Genomic DNA, 15,276 nt, shown 5'->3' with positions numbered 1-15,276 from the left:
TGTAATTTACTTACAGTTATCACTCCTTTTAACGAGTCTTCTGACCGCACACAGCAACGTAGAACGACGCACAGCAAAATATTTGTTGCCCTTATCCTCTGAGTGCGACAGTCGCAGAGCCCACTGCCGGCGACACGCGCGACACCCACAGCACGCGCGTAGTCAACGCTGGCGAACAGGTGAGCACCGTGCCCCTCTCGTTCCTTCTCAACCAAATCCCGAATTTTTCTGTATTGCTCCTTTAAATGACTGTCGCACGCATGCGCTGTGGAGTGGATCAAGTCTAGAGATGGCGGACCAGCTCCCTTGTCTGTCACAGCACTCGACCGTCAGTCCTCGTCGAGTCACGATTTGCCGAAAAGCAGTCCTTCCCTCCGTCCCCACCTTATCCGCTGATTTATTGTAGTGTAGTGCTCGGGAAGATTTTTTTATCACGGTTTTACCGTCTCCTCGATTATATACCCACACCTATGTGCTGCGCCTTTCCTCCACTTCCTGTTCATCTATCTTTTGTTGTCTTCATTTCCTTCTTCTCTCGTGTCGGGACGAAACGTCAGAAGACTTCAGGATTCACGACTGAGCTTTGTCCATGGTCTCTCGTCAAGCTTTTGCATCTTCATAAGCAGAAAACCGAGTAAGTTTCTGGGTCGTAGGCAAGCAGTATGAAAAACGAAAGAATGGAGCTCACAATGTTTGGAAGATCTCAAACGTGTGTCGATGACGAGTGAAGGGAAACTGTATTCACTCCACGTTCGGGTTATGAAGGTCGTTCATCTGCGCATTGTGTGCAGGCTGTACACGTGCACGCACGTAACCCGATGCCGCCTGGGATTACCCGGATTACCCGGATTACCAGGATTACCAGGATTACCAGAAAGCTTACAGCCGCCCGTGACAGTCTGTCCGGAGCGAGGCGTAAATCTGTGTCGGAAACAAATTGTGTAGATGAGTTTTCCCAGTTTCCCAGAGATGATAATAACAGCTTTGGCGACAATTGCATCATCTGACAGTCCCGAACAGGATGTGCAGTCTCCCGAGTAATGGCGCTGGAGCAGCTCAGCATCATGTCCATCTGTTCGTGTGGTTGTTGGCTCTGATGCTTGCTCCAATCATCCCCACCCACTATCAGCCAATCAATGATTCACTTAAAAAAATTTTAAAAAAAATTAAAATCTTGATTACCGAAGAATCATTTTTTTGTGGATTCTCTTGCATCACCTTCAGTCTGTGGACCTCTCCAAAGGGTTGTCAGTTTCCCACCAAGCCTAAATAAATAGGAAACATAAGAAATATATAATGTTTTAAAAACTAGAGATGTTGTACTTCACGATTTGCATCTTCTTTAAGAACGATAACGGAGCCTGGCACACGATTCCGTTAAAAAGCGATGAGTGCGCTAAGGCCATGGAGGTCATGGCGATGACTGGCGATGATAGATTCATCCGGCCGTTTTCTGTCTCGACATCTCTACAGGGGCAGGAGAGGGGTGGGGAGAGAGAGCGAAGAGTGTACAAGTACAAGGGCACTCTTTGTTTCCCATTCCCTGCAAGGAAAGGTACTGACACAAGACCCGTGGCCTTCTTCCTATCCATCAGTCATCTGCCACAGTTAAACGCACAGAGCAGCAGCTGACTCGTTGTACAGTGCAGGGTGGGCTCCCGAAAAATGCTTGCATTTATGCAGACGCATGTGTGAATGAAGTAACAGTACTCACACATGCATGAATGTATTTTTTCCCTGATCGTGAATTACATACTATGAATATATAGTATTTTATTCAATGCTATATAAATAAATATTTAACACATTCATCAAACATAATTAGATGAGTAGACGGGTTAATCTTCTGAGATAGATTTAAAAAAATGAAATACATAATGCGATAAAGCACTGATTGTCTTTCAGTCATTCGTCCCTTAGGTGGTGGCGGTGGTCGGGCTGACAAAGTCCGCCCATCACACCTGTCTTGAGAAAGTCCTACATGGGTCGACCAGTACACTCCATGTTCGTAAGGTAGTTCGTACCTTGAAGGTAATAAAGATGTGACTGTCCTGCTGGGTCACGTGGTCACCTATCAAAGACTACTGTTAAAATTCAGTTGTCACTGCTATCAGAGTCCATTGTTTTCAATGTGAAACACTACATTGTAATATGATGCACTGCTAAGGATTTGAACCTTTTGTAGTTCATTTTGCTAAAATCATATAGACAACAACTAATTAACATACCAGATCTGTACAATAAATATATTTTGTCATTCCAATGTTTAAACTGCTCACTAGGACAAATAAAGTTGTCATTGTCATTGTCATTTTAGATGATTGAGGACTAAACTTGGCAGGAGAAATGTTATGTAAGAAATTAATAGAAACAGGCATTCTAGAGAACAAGTGCCTAAGCAGCTGCTCCGGATCTCATGCAGAAAACACAAAACCAACGAGTTTGTACGAAACAAGATGAAACACTCGTAGAACACTAGGAACCTCTACTTTCGTCAGTCAGACGACGTAAGATGATCTTTGACCATGTGAACCGACACGACACTTTGTCGAAAACTATCATTCAAGGCATTCAAGACTGGACTGGTCGTCCTGTACAGGACCTGCTGACTATCGCCACAATAGGCAAGTGTGGCGGCCCTGCCAGCTGCTGCGTCTGTCCTGTGCATCCCCGACAGGTATCGGTCAATGGACGACTGATTGCATAGTATCTGGAGTAATTGGGAAGAATACAAGAAGAAGTTGTGAGATTATTATGAAATGTATGTATCTGTGCTAATTTGCGGAAACAAGAGACAAATAACATCTTCAGTTTCTGCACGGTAAAGTTTTGCCCATTTTACGATAAGCAAACTCTAATGAGGGTTGACTGATCGAGTGACTGAGCTATCGCGAATCCCTTTTTTTGGGAGGAGGGAAATGACGAAGGGGGAAAGCTGCAAGGCCCGGATGTAGAAGTCCTCGGCTCGTGCCTTGCCACTTGGCGCCGGTCTCTCCTCTTGACATTCACACGTCCTTCGACCGGCGTTGTTAACACCAGCAGGAAGGAGGCACCACCCAACGTCTACTAGCCCACCTGAAGGAGTCAGTGCTGGGAGGGGACGGCACTCAGCCAGGCAGGGATGACGTCCCCTGACCGACGGCAAGGTGAAGTGTGACAGGTAACGGATTTACGACACACCTTTGTGCACCCTGCTTCATCTTGCAGCCTCGTGAACAAGAGAAAGTAGTGGACGGAAGGGAAAAGAAGCACACACAATCACAGTTTTGATATCTTCCGACTTAAAATCACTGTCCGTGACCATCCCCAACTTATAAATTACGGCAAAAAAGATCATAAATGACTCAAACGATTTCCGGAAGATCCATAGAAACGGTGTCTAAAAGTGACAACGGTCTCCACCTCCCCTTTCTCCCACAAAAAAGTGATTAGGAAACAGTAGTGCCCTTTCCCCCGTCTGTTGACAGAGTTGTTTTGAGGAGGTTGAGGAAGGTGGCGGGAGAGGAGAGACTGACATGGCTGAGTGAGCAGGAAGTGGGGATCCCTGTGTGTGTTAGATGCCTTTTATGGCATTCTGTCACGGTCCGGCTGAGCCTGGGGGAAAACATCTTTCTTCTATGTCTATGTAAGCGCATCGTCCCCTATACAGGAAAGCTGTTGTAGTTATTCTGTTGTTATAATCGTTATTATTTGTTGGACGTTGTTTTATTATTGATTCTGTTACTAAGTGGGTACATTTGAGTTAATTTTTCCAGGTGCATTAGGGTTAATAAAATATAAACACATTTCAAATGTGCGTTTATCTAACATAAACTCCTGTCCTTTTTTTTTAATTTGATAGATGGTTAATTTCCAGCATTGCACTTTTATTTTATAGTTGCAACTGACTGCTGATAATAATGACATTAAAAAGACATCATAAAAAGCTGATACATATTTATCGATGTAAAAACTTATTTCTTCCTCATTTAGCTGTATGCAAAATTCACTATTTACTTACTGATATTAGCACGTGTTCCTCGCATGTTTGTCTCCCTCAATTGTCTTTCAGCTGTTTGGAGCACACACATCAATGTGCCCTCACACTGTCAGTGGTTTACTGAGAAGTCCAAGACTTGCTGGTACTGTATAAGTGACAATAACAATCCATTTTGAAATGGTTTGAGCAAAAATACGGTGTAGGGACGAAGTTCACACGGCACGTCTGAACAGCTGTACAGACACATCTCTGAACAAAGTTAATCCACTGGCGTGTTACCATTATCTTCAGGATTTCCTAAATGAGTACAAACTAACTTTTTCTGAGAGTCGAAGAAAACATTCAGTAACAGCACATTGTGTCTGTTTACTTTTATCGAGGATGACAACTTTCCTCTTCGAATTCAGCTCATGCAGACGATGCTATCTTTAGAAATACTTCCCTTTCGTCACTTCCTGTTTTCTAGACAAATCCGGGTGTGGTTAAGAGAAAACTTTAATATAATATTTCTCGTGTCTCTTCAAATAAAAAAACAAAAAAAACACCGGATCTATGTTTTTGTGATGTTTTATGCTCTATTGCCAGTGGGCTTTTTATGTTGTTTTTTTTTTTTTTTGCTGAGCAGTTCGTGTTGTCTTTTAAAGGGCAACAATCAAGACCCCACCTCAACACACTCCACAAAAAACAAAAAAACAAACAAACAAACAAACAAACAAAAAACAACAAACACAATCCGAAAAAAAATTTTTAGACAGATTATGAAGGGCACATCAATTCATCGATACAACAGTAAGATAACCATTTGACCATGATGCTATTTAACTAGCCAGCATTCAGAGCCTACACCCACAGTTCTGGTGCACTGGACCAAGGTGGCCATCATTTCAAAGACTATCACATCATGAATCTGTACACATCTCTGATCGCATCACCTGACCTTTCTGCCACCTTCCCACACACCCCAGGCTGCCAGTGCAGGAGAGAGAGAGATTTAACTACCGTGATGTCTGAACCTTAGCTGGGATCAGAAACAAAGGAAAGAACAAACGACTTTATTTAAAACTTCCTCAACAAGAAATGCTCGAGTGCTCAGTGGAGTATTTATGAAAGACAGTGAATTGCTACTTACAGACACGTGTGCCTTTATGTGCGAATTCATGAAGATAACATCAGTAAGGTAAGCAGTAAACATACTGACAGAATGTTACCCCGACAGCAACATTAACAGGATGCATTAATTCAGAATATTGGTTTGTGATTTTTGTTTTTGCTTCCCTTCTCGGAAATCACATCCTCGCACATTGTTATTCTCCTCTCACAGACCTTGGTAAGTGTCCATTACCGGTGTGGAACCGTGGATAAATTCATTTTCATTTCGATGTCAAACCACGCCTGACGAAAGATGAATTCACAGCGAATCCCAGCAAATGTTGGTCATAAAGACGACGAGAGGGGTAGAGCACCCTCAAGGAAAATTTAAAGAATGAGTCTCGCGCGGTTTATGTCCTTCTCGTCATAGCTGTCGAGGGCTTGTCCTTCGGAGATGCAGATAAATAACGAGCTTTGGCACTAGCCTTTCACAGAGTCGATTCTTGTCACTGTCACACATGCCGCAAGATTTTAAAACTTACATAAAGCATTCACACACATACTCTTTGTTAACTGTATTTTGTTAGGAAGTAATAGACTGAAAACTGTCGCAGAAGCTTACAAATGAATGCAGGATATGGGACATAGAGGCTAACAGAGATGCTCTACCCTCGTTCAGAATCAGTCCATCAATTCCGAAATTGTTAGGGGACCGAGCCATTATCAAGGAAGAAAGTAGTTTACCTGTCTCATGTTTAGACGCTCCCAATCCATCCTGATTTTTTTTCTCCTCTTTGCCTATCCCTTATTATATAGTCTGTATCATTGCAATTAAAATGAATAATAAAAATGCATATTTTATGTAGAGCATACTCACACCCCCAAGGGGCATGCTTTTAGTACGAGACGTGGACAACATACGAGGGACAGAAGAACAAGCAAACAGCTTATGAACGACGGAAGGATAAACAACAGTACTGATGACGAATAAAAGACAAACATAAAAATGTATCCAAGGATACAAAAAAGAGGATCCAAGTAATAAGGACTGAAAATATTATTTTGCAAAAGGAAGACGAGCAGGGAAGTAGCAATAAGAGGTGTGTTTTCAGTGCACGTTTAAAGGATTCAATAGTAGGTAGGTGGTGAATATGGACAGGGAGGGAGTTCATTGTTTCGCTGCCCAATAACAAAAGTCCTGTGGCCATATGTTGTTGTTTTGATGACAGGAACAGTAAGAAGACGATCATCAGACGAGGAGCGGAGTTGTCTAGCTGGGATGTAAGGGAAGAGCAGTTCAGAGAAATAATCATGGCAGGTGCCAGAAAATAAATTAAAACACAGCACGGACAGTTTGTACTGGATGCGAGAACGGATGGGAAGCCAGTGAAGAAAACGGAGAGGAATGACATGGTTCCATTTCCTAGCTCTAAGTACCAGACGACAATATTGACATTTGCAGATGGACACACGTCTCATCAGTCGTAAATCAACAATTTTGTCAATATTGGTATTAATAGGTAAACGATGATAAATGCTCCTGCAGTTTTTCCTATACCTGTTTATTCCAGAATCGATAGGACTATTTGACAGTTAAACTGAAAGACTGCTGCCCTCTTATCTGAGCATGAACTGTCTCAGATATTAATTGCTGCCTTACACCAGGCTCTTATAATTAAACAAAATCATGCTTATACTTAGTGCATGTTTGTTAGCACTGATTTGTCAATGCTGCATAGGTGTAATTTATCAAGGCATAACCTAGCACTAATATATATATATGTTATCTTTACAACAAAAACAAGTTAGTTACAATGTGAGACGGACATTTATGACAACAGCAGTGCGCCTAGCCCGAAGGTTCGTCAGGGGGCGATGCGTGCACGCGGGAGCTTTACGAGCTGTTTTGTTGAGAGACTTGAACTGACAACAGCGGAGACGACTTACGTTTATGGCTGGTTTGTATTTTCGCACCTTTTCCACTTCAGAGTATAAAAATAGTAAGCAGGATGAGGTAGGGAGGGAGTGACGATGGAGGCTCTTTCCTCAAACACCTCCCACCCATGCCATAGCTGTCCCATCACTGAAAACATAAACCAGTTTTTCGCTTCCCTTTAAATCTTACTCAAATCAAACTTTATTGTCAGCCCAGGACAACAACTTTTGTTTAGTCACAATCACTACAAACATATATAAAATAAGCAGCGACTTAGATATGTGGGGTTTCCGATTAATCTCCTGTCTCGGCATCGTATCTCACCTACTACTCGACGCCGATATTTGTTGTAGACCAAAAATTGTTTGTTTACACAAAGAATTCACCAATATTTGCCCCAGATGTAAGTCGTTTGAAGATATCCTCATAGCAGAGCCTCTTTGTCAGCCCGAATAACTTGTGAATATGTTAAACACTTTCTATGGAGCTACCATCTAGTTGCCGATGGTTTTTTTCTGCTGATTAATACCCCACATCAGGTACGCCGGCAGATGTGTTCACTCGCAGTCTTGTTTTTTTTGTTTTTTTGTTGCTTATTTCTGATATTTACAGGCTGTTACACATAGGAGAAAAAAGGCAATGGGACGGTAATGTGTTTAGCTTGCCTCAAAGAAGACCGCAAAATTTATAAGTGACTAAATCAACGGATAAAAGGTTTTCCCTCCTTTGTTTTTTTTTCTCAGCAAACTCGTTTTTGTGGTCCTGTTGTCTGTGCTGATTGTTTTGAGAACTCTGTCATCATGTAATTAAGCTGAATTGTGGTCTCTTTGGAGATGTGATATTTGGAGGATGATAATGTAACTTACAGAAAAGTAGGAGAGATGAGAGCAAATTTATCATGACACAGAAGACAAGAGATATCACACCTGCTTGTCAGAGAAAAGAAAAAGCAGTCAATGCCGCTGATAAGAAAATTTAAAAAAATGCAAAAATTAAAAGACATATCACATTATACAGATGTGGCAACAACTCGGTCCGATTACTTTTATATGTTTAGATCTGCCAACTTTTTTTGTGTGAGGAATGTTGGATTGCCAAACACAAAGCTTGATGCAGTCAAAACCTCAAGATTTTGTAGCATGAACAAACCCAAGTATATCAATAACCAAAGAGCAGCCCATAAAAGATATATTTTATTGAATCTAGCCATTCATTCCCAACAAATAAAACTGGTACTGAACATGTGTAATGCTTTTATCATACACAGCATACAATGTTTGTTGGTTTCATCTACTGGTGTGTGAGGGCAACACAGTTCTGAGGATGAAATCACATTTTGTTGACACACCAGTCAGTGATGCCAGCCTTCTCGGAACCTGAGGAGTTGAGGGGATGGGAAATAGGAAGTTGTCGAGAGCGGAGCTCTGCAGCATGTGAATGCTTTGGTATATACTTACCACATTCATTTCTGTACTTGGTAGGGACATTAACCATCTAGCCGTCGACCACTTTCATCAACTGCGACATTTCTTCTGCAACATTACGCATGTAAATTAATGCCATTACAAAAAGGAAACCAGAACTGGCTTCCAGTACAAGAATGTGGCAAAAATAGGAACTGTCAACAGCACCACAAAGAATGAAACAAATTACACTGCCTAGAGCACTGATCCAACAGCGGCTTATAACAATTACCTCCCTAACAACCTAAAGTAATCATTGTAACGCACAGAAACAGCAAGGAGGGAATAAAGAAAAACTGATATATACATATATTAATGACAAAAGAAAAACATAAAACAATGTTAAATCACAATACTAAAGTAAATGACAATCTATTTTATATTGTTTTCAATTTTGAACAAACAAGTAACTGAATCTACCTTCTCAACTCTTCACTACATAAATCGACTACCAAGAGACCATGTCCAGTCACACTTATAACAGTGACTATGTCAAATACAGTGCACATGTTTCTGACAGATCCTCAAGTGAAGGAACATCTTCATAGTGTAAGTAACTCAAAAGTGCAAACATCTTTAATTTGATAACACAAGTGAAAATAAGTGTATGCCTGGATGTTTAAAACTTAAGGTGAACACAATCACAGAATACATGAATTTAAGCCCGCAACTGGACTACATGGACAAGACTACATATCTTCTGCTGACTTTATGTTCAGATCTCGTCAGTGCTTACTTAGTATCATCTACCAAGGCAGTGCCATATTCTTGTGAGAAGTTTTTCATTTGGATCACAATGTCAAAACAATAAGGAACAAAAGCCCCCAAAATACTGCACTGAAATTTTACCCCAACAAGCAAAAACACACTTGAAAGTACACATAATAGAAGTAAAAACATTTCAAAAATCACGCATATTTGTATATTTTAGTTCATATGACTATTACATATCAAGTTATTGTGCTTACATCTTCAAAATACATGTAGTCAGTAAATACTTAATGATGACAAAATATTCCACTTCTGGACTAGATATATTAGCCATGGTACTGCAGCCTTCTTAATATTTGTTGCTTTTGAGCTAGAACACTGCATGTGAAATTTCAGATTACATACCAAAATACCCCCATTTTTGCATATTTAAAATTGTCTCCCATTCCATTTCAGCCTGAGCACAAACAAAAATCAGATATGCCAAATACACGATATTGGAAATGCAATAAATAGTAATAATAACATAAAAAAGAACACATTTATATATACAGTTATACCAGCTTTGTAAATCGGAGAGGTTTACGTGTGGAAGAGGTAAAGGTGAATGTCATCCCTAACCACTCATATGTCATTGGTAAGGTGTTAGAAACTTCTCTTTTCTTGAGGCCAGCTTTTTGTGAGGGTGGTACCCATTTCCTCTCCCTCACCTTCTCCAACCCTCTATGGAGTCAAATACCCATTTCTGACAGCTCAGTCAACTGGGGGCAGTTTGCTGTGTCACATAGGCATTAAACCAGTACGCCTTTGAGTTCTAACACCAGTGCACTAACCACTCAATATCCACTTCCCCATTGGAAGAAGGCCAATGGAGAAAATGTATAAAGTATGCTTGCTTGAATAAATAATACATTTGGTTTTTTGTAGTGGGGAAAGAAAACAGTACATGGACTAGATTACTTAGTCACCTACATCACAGATGCTGTGGCTTCCAGATTCCAGTATTGTAGAAATACATTGCAATCCTGTCAACAAATCTCAAGTAAAAACTGAAAAGATTTCTAATGACCAAGTAGGATTTTACTCTGCATGGGCAACTGAGCAGTTTTTAGTCTCCTGGTTTTCAGCTCTACACAACAAAGACTGACTTACTCTGTCCCAGTCTGACAAATTTTTCTAGGTGATTTAAAAAAGCGAATAGTGACTAATGGCTAGATAAGCTGTTTCATTTTCCCTGCGTTAGAGGTAGATCCTTCTGGCACACATTCTACAATGGTCAACTGTCTGGAATGGTGACCTAGAGGCCATGAGGCTCAGAGAGCTGCACCTCAGGTCAAGGCAAATCTTAATTTTCAGTGAAAAAATTATACATTTAGATTTAAAAATTTTTGTTACTTACTATCTTATTGCAAGAAACATAGGACACTTTGTGCATCTCTCTGCATGACTGCATGCAATCCAGCCTATTGCACAATGACCCAAACATAGTTTGAAGTAACAGCATGGCACATTTTTTACTCCCCACTGAAGTACCAAGACTAAATGACTGCCAAATGAAGAAACACAATATTGAAAATGCATTTTTGAAACTCTCCAAAACATATTTTGTGCTTTAACAGCATATTGAAATACTAATAACTCTGTAATTGCCAAAATTGTACAGGTAACCAAATCTGATACTGGGACAGTGTAATAAGAAATGAAAAGAAGGTAAAATAAAAACCCTCAGTTACATGCATAAGATAAAACTGGTAAATGAAGGCGGCTTTCTGCCATCTTAGCAAGCTGTGTATCATGCTTTATGCTCATTAGCAAGGGTTAGCTACCTATGGATTGGGAGGGCTGACCTCATGACATCAAATGTAAGAAAGAAAATTAGGGTACCCACTTCCTCCTCCCAACTCCATATCATGAAGACTGGAGATAAGCTTTTTTGAAAGGAATGGGATGAATATATCTTTTACTTATGGACATGCTGTGGTGAAGCAACATATTTTGCTGCTGTGAAAAAATTGTCAATACAACATATATCACATTACTGTTCATAAGAATAATACACAGCATTTAAATGCCTGGGTGATGCTCTGAAGATCTCCAACAACAGATCATGTAATCATGATTATGCACATAAGAGAAAACTGTTTTCTTGCAAAAGCAAACCAGAAGCTTTTGAAATGAGACAGGATAGGCATTGGATCTTCACCTGTATCTTCAACATGACTGAATTTCAAAGTTTATAAACCAGTCATTAATGAAACAAACCATAAGCTTTTCTTGGAAATCAAAAGACTTTAACAAAGTATCACACTGCCTCTTCAAAATGTTAGCTTATGCTGACCAAACCACTCTACTCCGTCCCCAGCCTTCTTCAAGCTAAGGCATCCTCTCATCATGCTAACAATCCGTATCAAGCAGCTAAGATCATCTTTCTCCATACACTCTCTTACAAGCATCCATGATATTCTTGGAAAAGCCAAGAATGCTATAAGTTAATAAGAACATTTATGTGAGCACAATAATGTCTTACGTTACAGCACAAAAAAATCTACCATTCAGATTAACACAGATTTGCATTATAGAACTCCTTAACAAAAACAAATGATGACATCACTATGGCAAAAATGCACACACTGCAAGCAACAAATCTTCACCAAACTATCAGTTTGGCATACTGCTGTGTTTGCATTAGATTGGTTTATTAAAATTTAGAAATGAAAACTGATCCACAGCTCATGTTGACCTGATATCTTTTCTATAGGTAACAGGCAGCAAAAATCTGTGTCAACAAGGGAAAGAAAATGTGAGGGTACATATTAATCTTTCCTAAACTGATCTGAAGATAGCAACATCTTAATTTCATATATTTGGATTTCCATTCTTCTCTTTCTTTTCTGTTGACAACCTAAGCACCATGATTAGCAAGACAGAGGTAAAGATAATAAGACAATAACGAAGACTGCAAAAGAGGTAATTTTCTATGGTTAAATATCAAATATGTAAAGGAACAATATATCATTATCTTTTGAGTGCATTAATAATATGAGCTTAGACACATAATGATTGCCTACACTTTATGGTAGCCATAAACGGTGCAAAAAGCACAAGCTAAATGCTATGCTGATGCTGAAAGAGAATGTTAAATAGATAAGATAGAGACAACAACCCTGAACATTTGGCCAAGATAAATGAAGTCACTCAAAAAGTTACTCAGCATTCAGTGGTTAATTTTCAATGTCTTCTTTAGTCTACCAAATGAATATATCAACTGTACCCCATTCAGTTACAATTAGTTTTGTTTGTGTAGCAAGTACTAAGCTTCCTGAGGCTATTGGAAATGCTGCTCTGCCCAAAATGAATAGCTGGATCTAAAGTTTTAACATCTCTTAAATTATTGGATTTCAAACTCACATTTCTGTACACAATTCAGCTAATCACAAGCACATAAATCTGTGGCAAATATCTTGCAATGACTATTATGGATTATCATGTTGATCTCTGGAGCTGCAAAGCAAGCACTGAGCATATACTACTCAAAACATCACTACAAACAGCACACTTATATGCAAGGAATAGTTATGGAATTTCCAGAAATATCACAAACTTCTGTAAAATTGCTAAATAAACTTAAAATCTATCCAAACAATTAAAACTCGGATGGTTAAAAAATAACCATGGCAATATTAAATACTTATAAAGGAAATTATAAATGATTTTTCTATTCTTTAAAAAAAATTGCTGTTGATTTTTGCAGATCATTCTTATTCAAAAAGAAAAAAAATGCACGTTACATTATATTTGAAATCAGACAGCAGACTTTGATCACAAAATATAATTAAACCTGCACTGGAGATAACAAATTTCAAACACTTGATGTAAATACACCAATGCTCTTAACATTTGATAAGTCAGATTTACACCCGGCCCCCAAAAAAAGTATCATCATGACAAATTTTTGATCCATATTTTCTACAAGGTATTTTAACCACAAAAAGGAAATGAACTCATCAAGCAGGCCATAGAATGTAAGGGCCAAGTATTAAATAGCTGCAAATGCAAAGTGTCAGGAACGCAGTCATTTGTTTTCTGCATGCATGCTTACACTAATTTTGCATTAAACAGGTCTATGATGCACAATATTTGCTATAGAATGTTTTGGCTGTCCCACAAAATCAGTAATCTTTTCAAGACATGCAACTGATACTGATGCCTAACACATTATAAAAGTGACGCAACACCTAACCAACCACCTCTAACAGCATACATACAAGATAGGTTGATAATTATGCAACATTTTACGATCTATAAAAGCAGCTAAAATAATTTAAAAGAAACAAAATCTACTTTAAGTTGCCAGTCAGCAATGAGAAATAAATGTAGAATTCATCAGAATCACTTGATGACTGAAAATTCTAAAACCTAGTGGAAAATGGTAAAGCTGTTTGAATGAAGCACAAAAATATCTGCTTTGTGAGGACATGGTTATTTTTATAAAAAAAATTAATTTTTTTTTTTACCTTTTTCTTCAAAATAAGGAATAAAACATAATGGACAGAAGCATTGCTCATCATTTATATCACACCATCAGTATCAGTCTAATAAGTGGGAACACACTGACATGTTGAACTGAATATATCAACATTGATTCAACAGCAAATGTCAGGAAACACAATTCTAAGGCATGACCTCAATGAAATACAAGGCAATTTTCTGAAATAAAATTTCCACTTATCTCCTCATGATTAGAATTGTACTAACAATAAATAAAACAGGAAGATAAATCCAGCTCTTTATGCCTTCAAGCTGGCCACCTTCTCTGTAAACCCAGAAAAACTACAACACTGTTTACAGATAAGACTTGATGTTGCTTTATGTGTTGATATTACGTCTCTAAGTGATGATACAGAAAACTACTTTCTAATAATGTTGATAATTCCAGTAGAAAAATCTATCAGCTATGACAAGATTTGCATGTGTTCTGAAAGCAGCATAAAAGAGGTAAAAATCCACAGGTGTGCTAGAATCATTAAATTTAACAGTTCACATACAGCAGTGGCTGTTTCTCTCAAGTCTTTTTTTTTTTTCGTTGAAAGGCATCTGATTGTTAAATAATGATAACAATCATCAAGTGGCTACCACGCTGCCGTTCATGCTAACCTTTGATTACATTAGTCCTGCTCTCCAACTATATGGTACTTCATAATGCACAGAACAAATACATTGAAACTATGGTAGATATTTATCACCAGAGACTTTGAAACATCCCTTAATAAATTCTTTCTTTAACAAAATAATAAAATCAACTAGAATGAAACAGCTTAAAATGTTTTATCCTGATAATCTGCTTTTATCGCAGTGATAATAAGTTAAAATTTCTTCCAAATCTTTTGTGCAGCATTTTGTAGATTGTAAGCATTAAATATATGCATCATCATCTACTTTCTTTGGGATATACTTTCTTTTAGATGACTTACAAGTTGCGTCCACAGACACTATGCAACAGAAGGAAGTTCTAGTACCACAAGGAGACTCCATGATGTGATGTCCGGGAAACAAGGGAGGTTGAAAATTGTCTGACAGACTTTTAAGCTGGTACACAAGAACCAAAACTGACTTGCAGAGCAATTTTCCACACCTCCCATGCCAGGACAAGACACACAAAGCTTTGCATGTTGTAGTTTATACTCTCGAGTCTTGTTCTGGAGAATTAAGTTGGATGTCACTGGGTGGGTCAATGACAATCTCAGGAGCCTTGATAAGATTTTCTTTCTCTCCATCATCTTCATGTTCATCGATGTAAAACTTGACAGGCGTTTTCTTCTTGCTGGGGCTACTGGCCTCAACTGTCTCATCTACCTCCTGGATAGCTGGACTAGCCCGACCCTGCTCTCCTAGTGCTTCCCGAGATTTCTTACTGTTGTGTTTCTTGGGTTTTCTGCTGAATACATAATAGATTTTAAAAAAAACAAACTTGCACAACCAAAACTGAAGTCAAAGTATTTATTAAATTAACTCATCAGAAATGCCCTAACAAAGTCTTATAGATCCTATATCTTCTTTAGGAACCACCAGCACGAATTTTAGATATGACAGCAAATGCA

At 38.8% G+C, this 15,276-nt stretch overlaps 1 protein-coding gene across 1 annotated transcript in view; it reads right to left on the bottom strand.

The window, feature by feature from the left end:
• Positions 1-8,184: 8,184 nt before the first annotated feature.
• The window catches only part of LOC112555713 (sodium-driven chloride bicarbonate exchanger-like), a 50,331-nt gene continuing 43,239 nt past the window's right edge, over positions 8,185-15,276 (bottom strand). Inside the window, 1 exon segment of the mRNA XM_025224245.1 lies at positions 8,185-15,113. Within this exon segment, the coding sequence (XP_025080030.1) occupies positions 14,855-15,113 (259 nt within the window). The 3' untranslated portion in view covers positions 8,185-14,854.

This window comes from Pomacea canaliculata, linkage group LG1 (assembly GCF_003073045.1).
Source record: "Pomacea canaliculata isolate SZHN2017 linkage group LG1, ASM307304v1, whole genome shotgun sequence".
In the NCBI taxonomy this organism is placed as follows: domain Eukaryota; kingdom Metazoa; phylum Mollusca; class Gastropoda; order Architaenioglossa; family Ampullariidae; genus Pomacea; species Pomacea canaliculata.
Note: the sequence above shows the minus strand (reverse complement) of the source record. Positions and strands in the feature narration are given on the sequence as shown.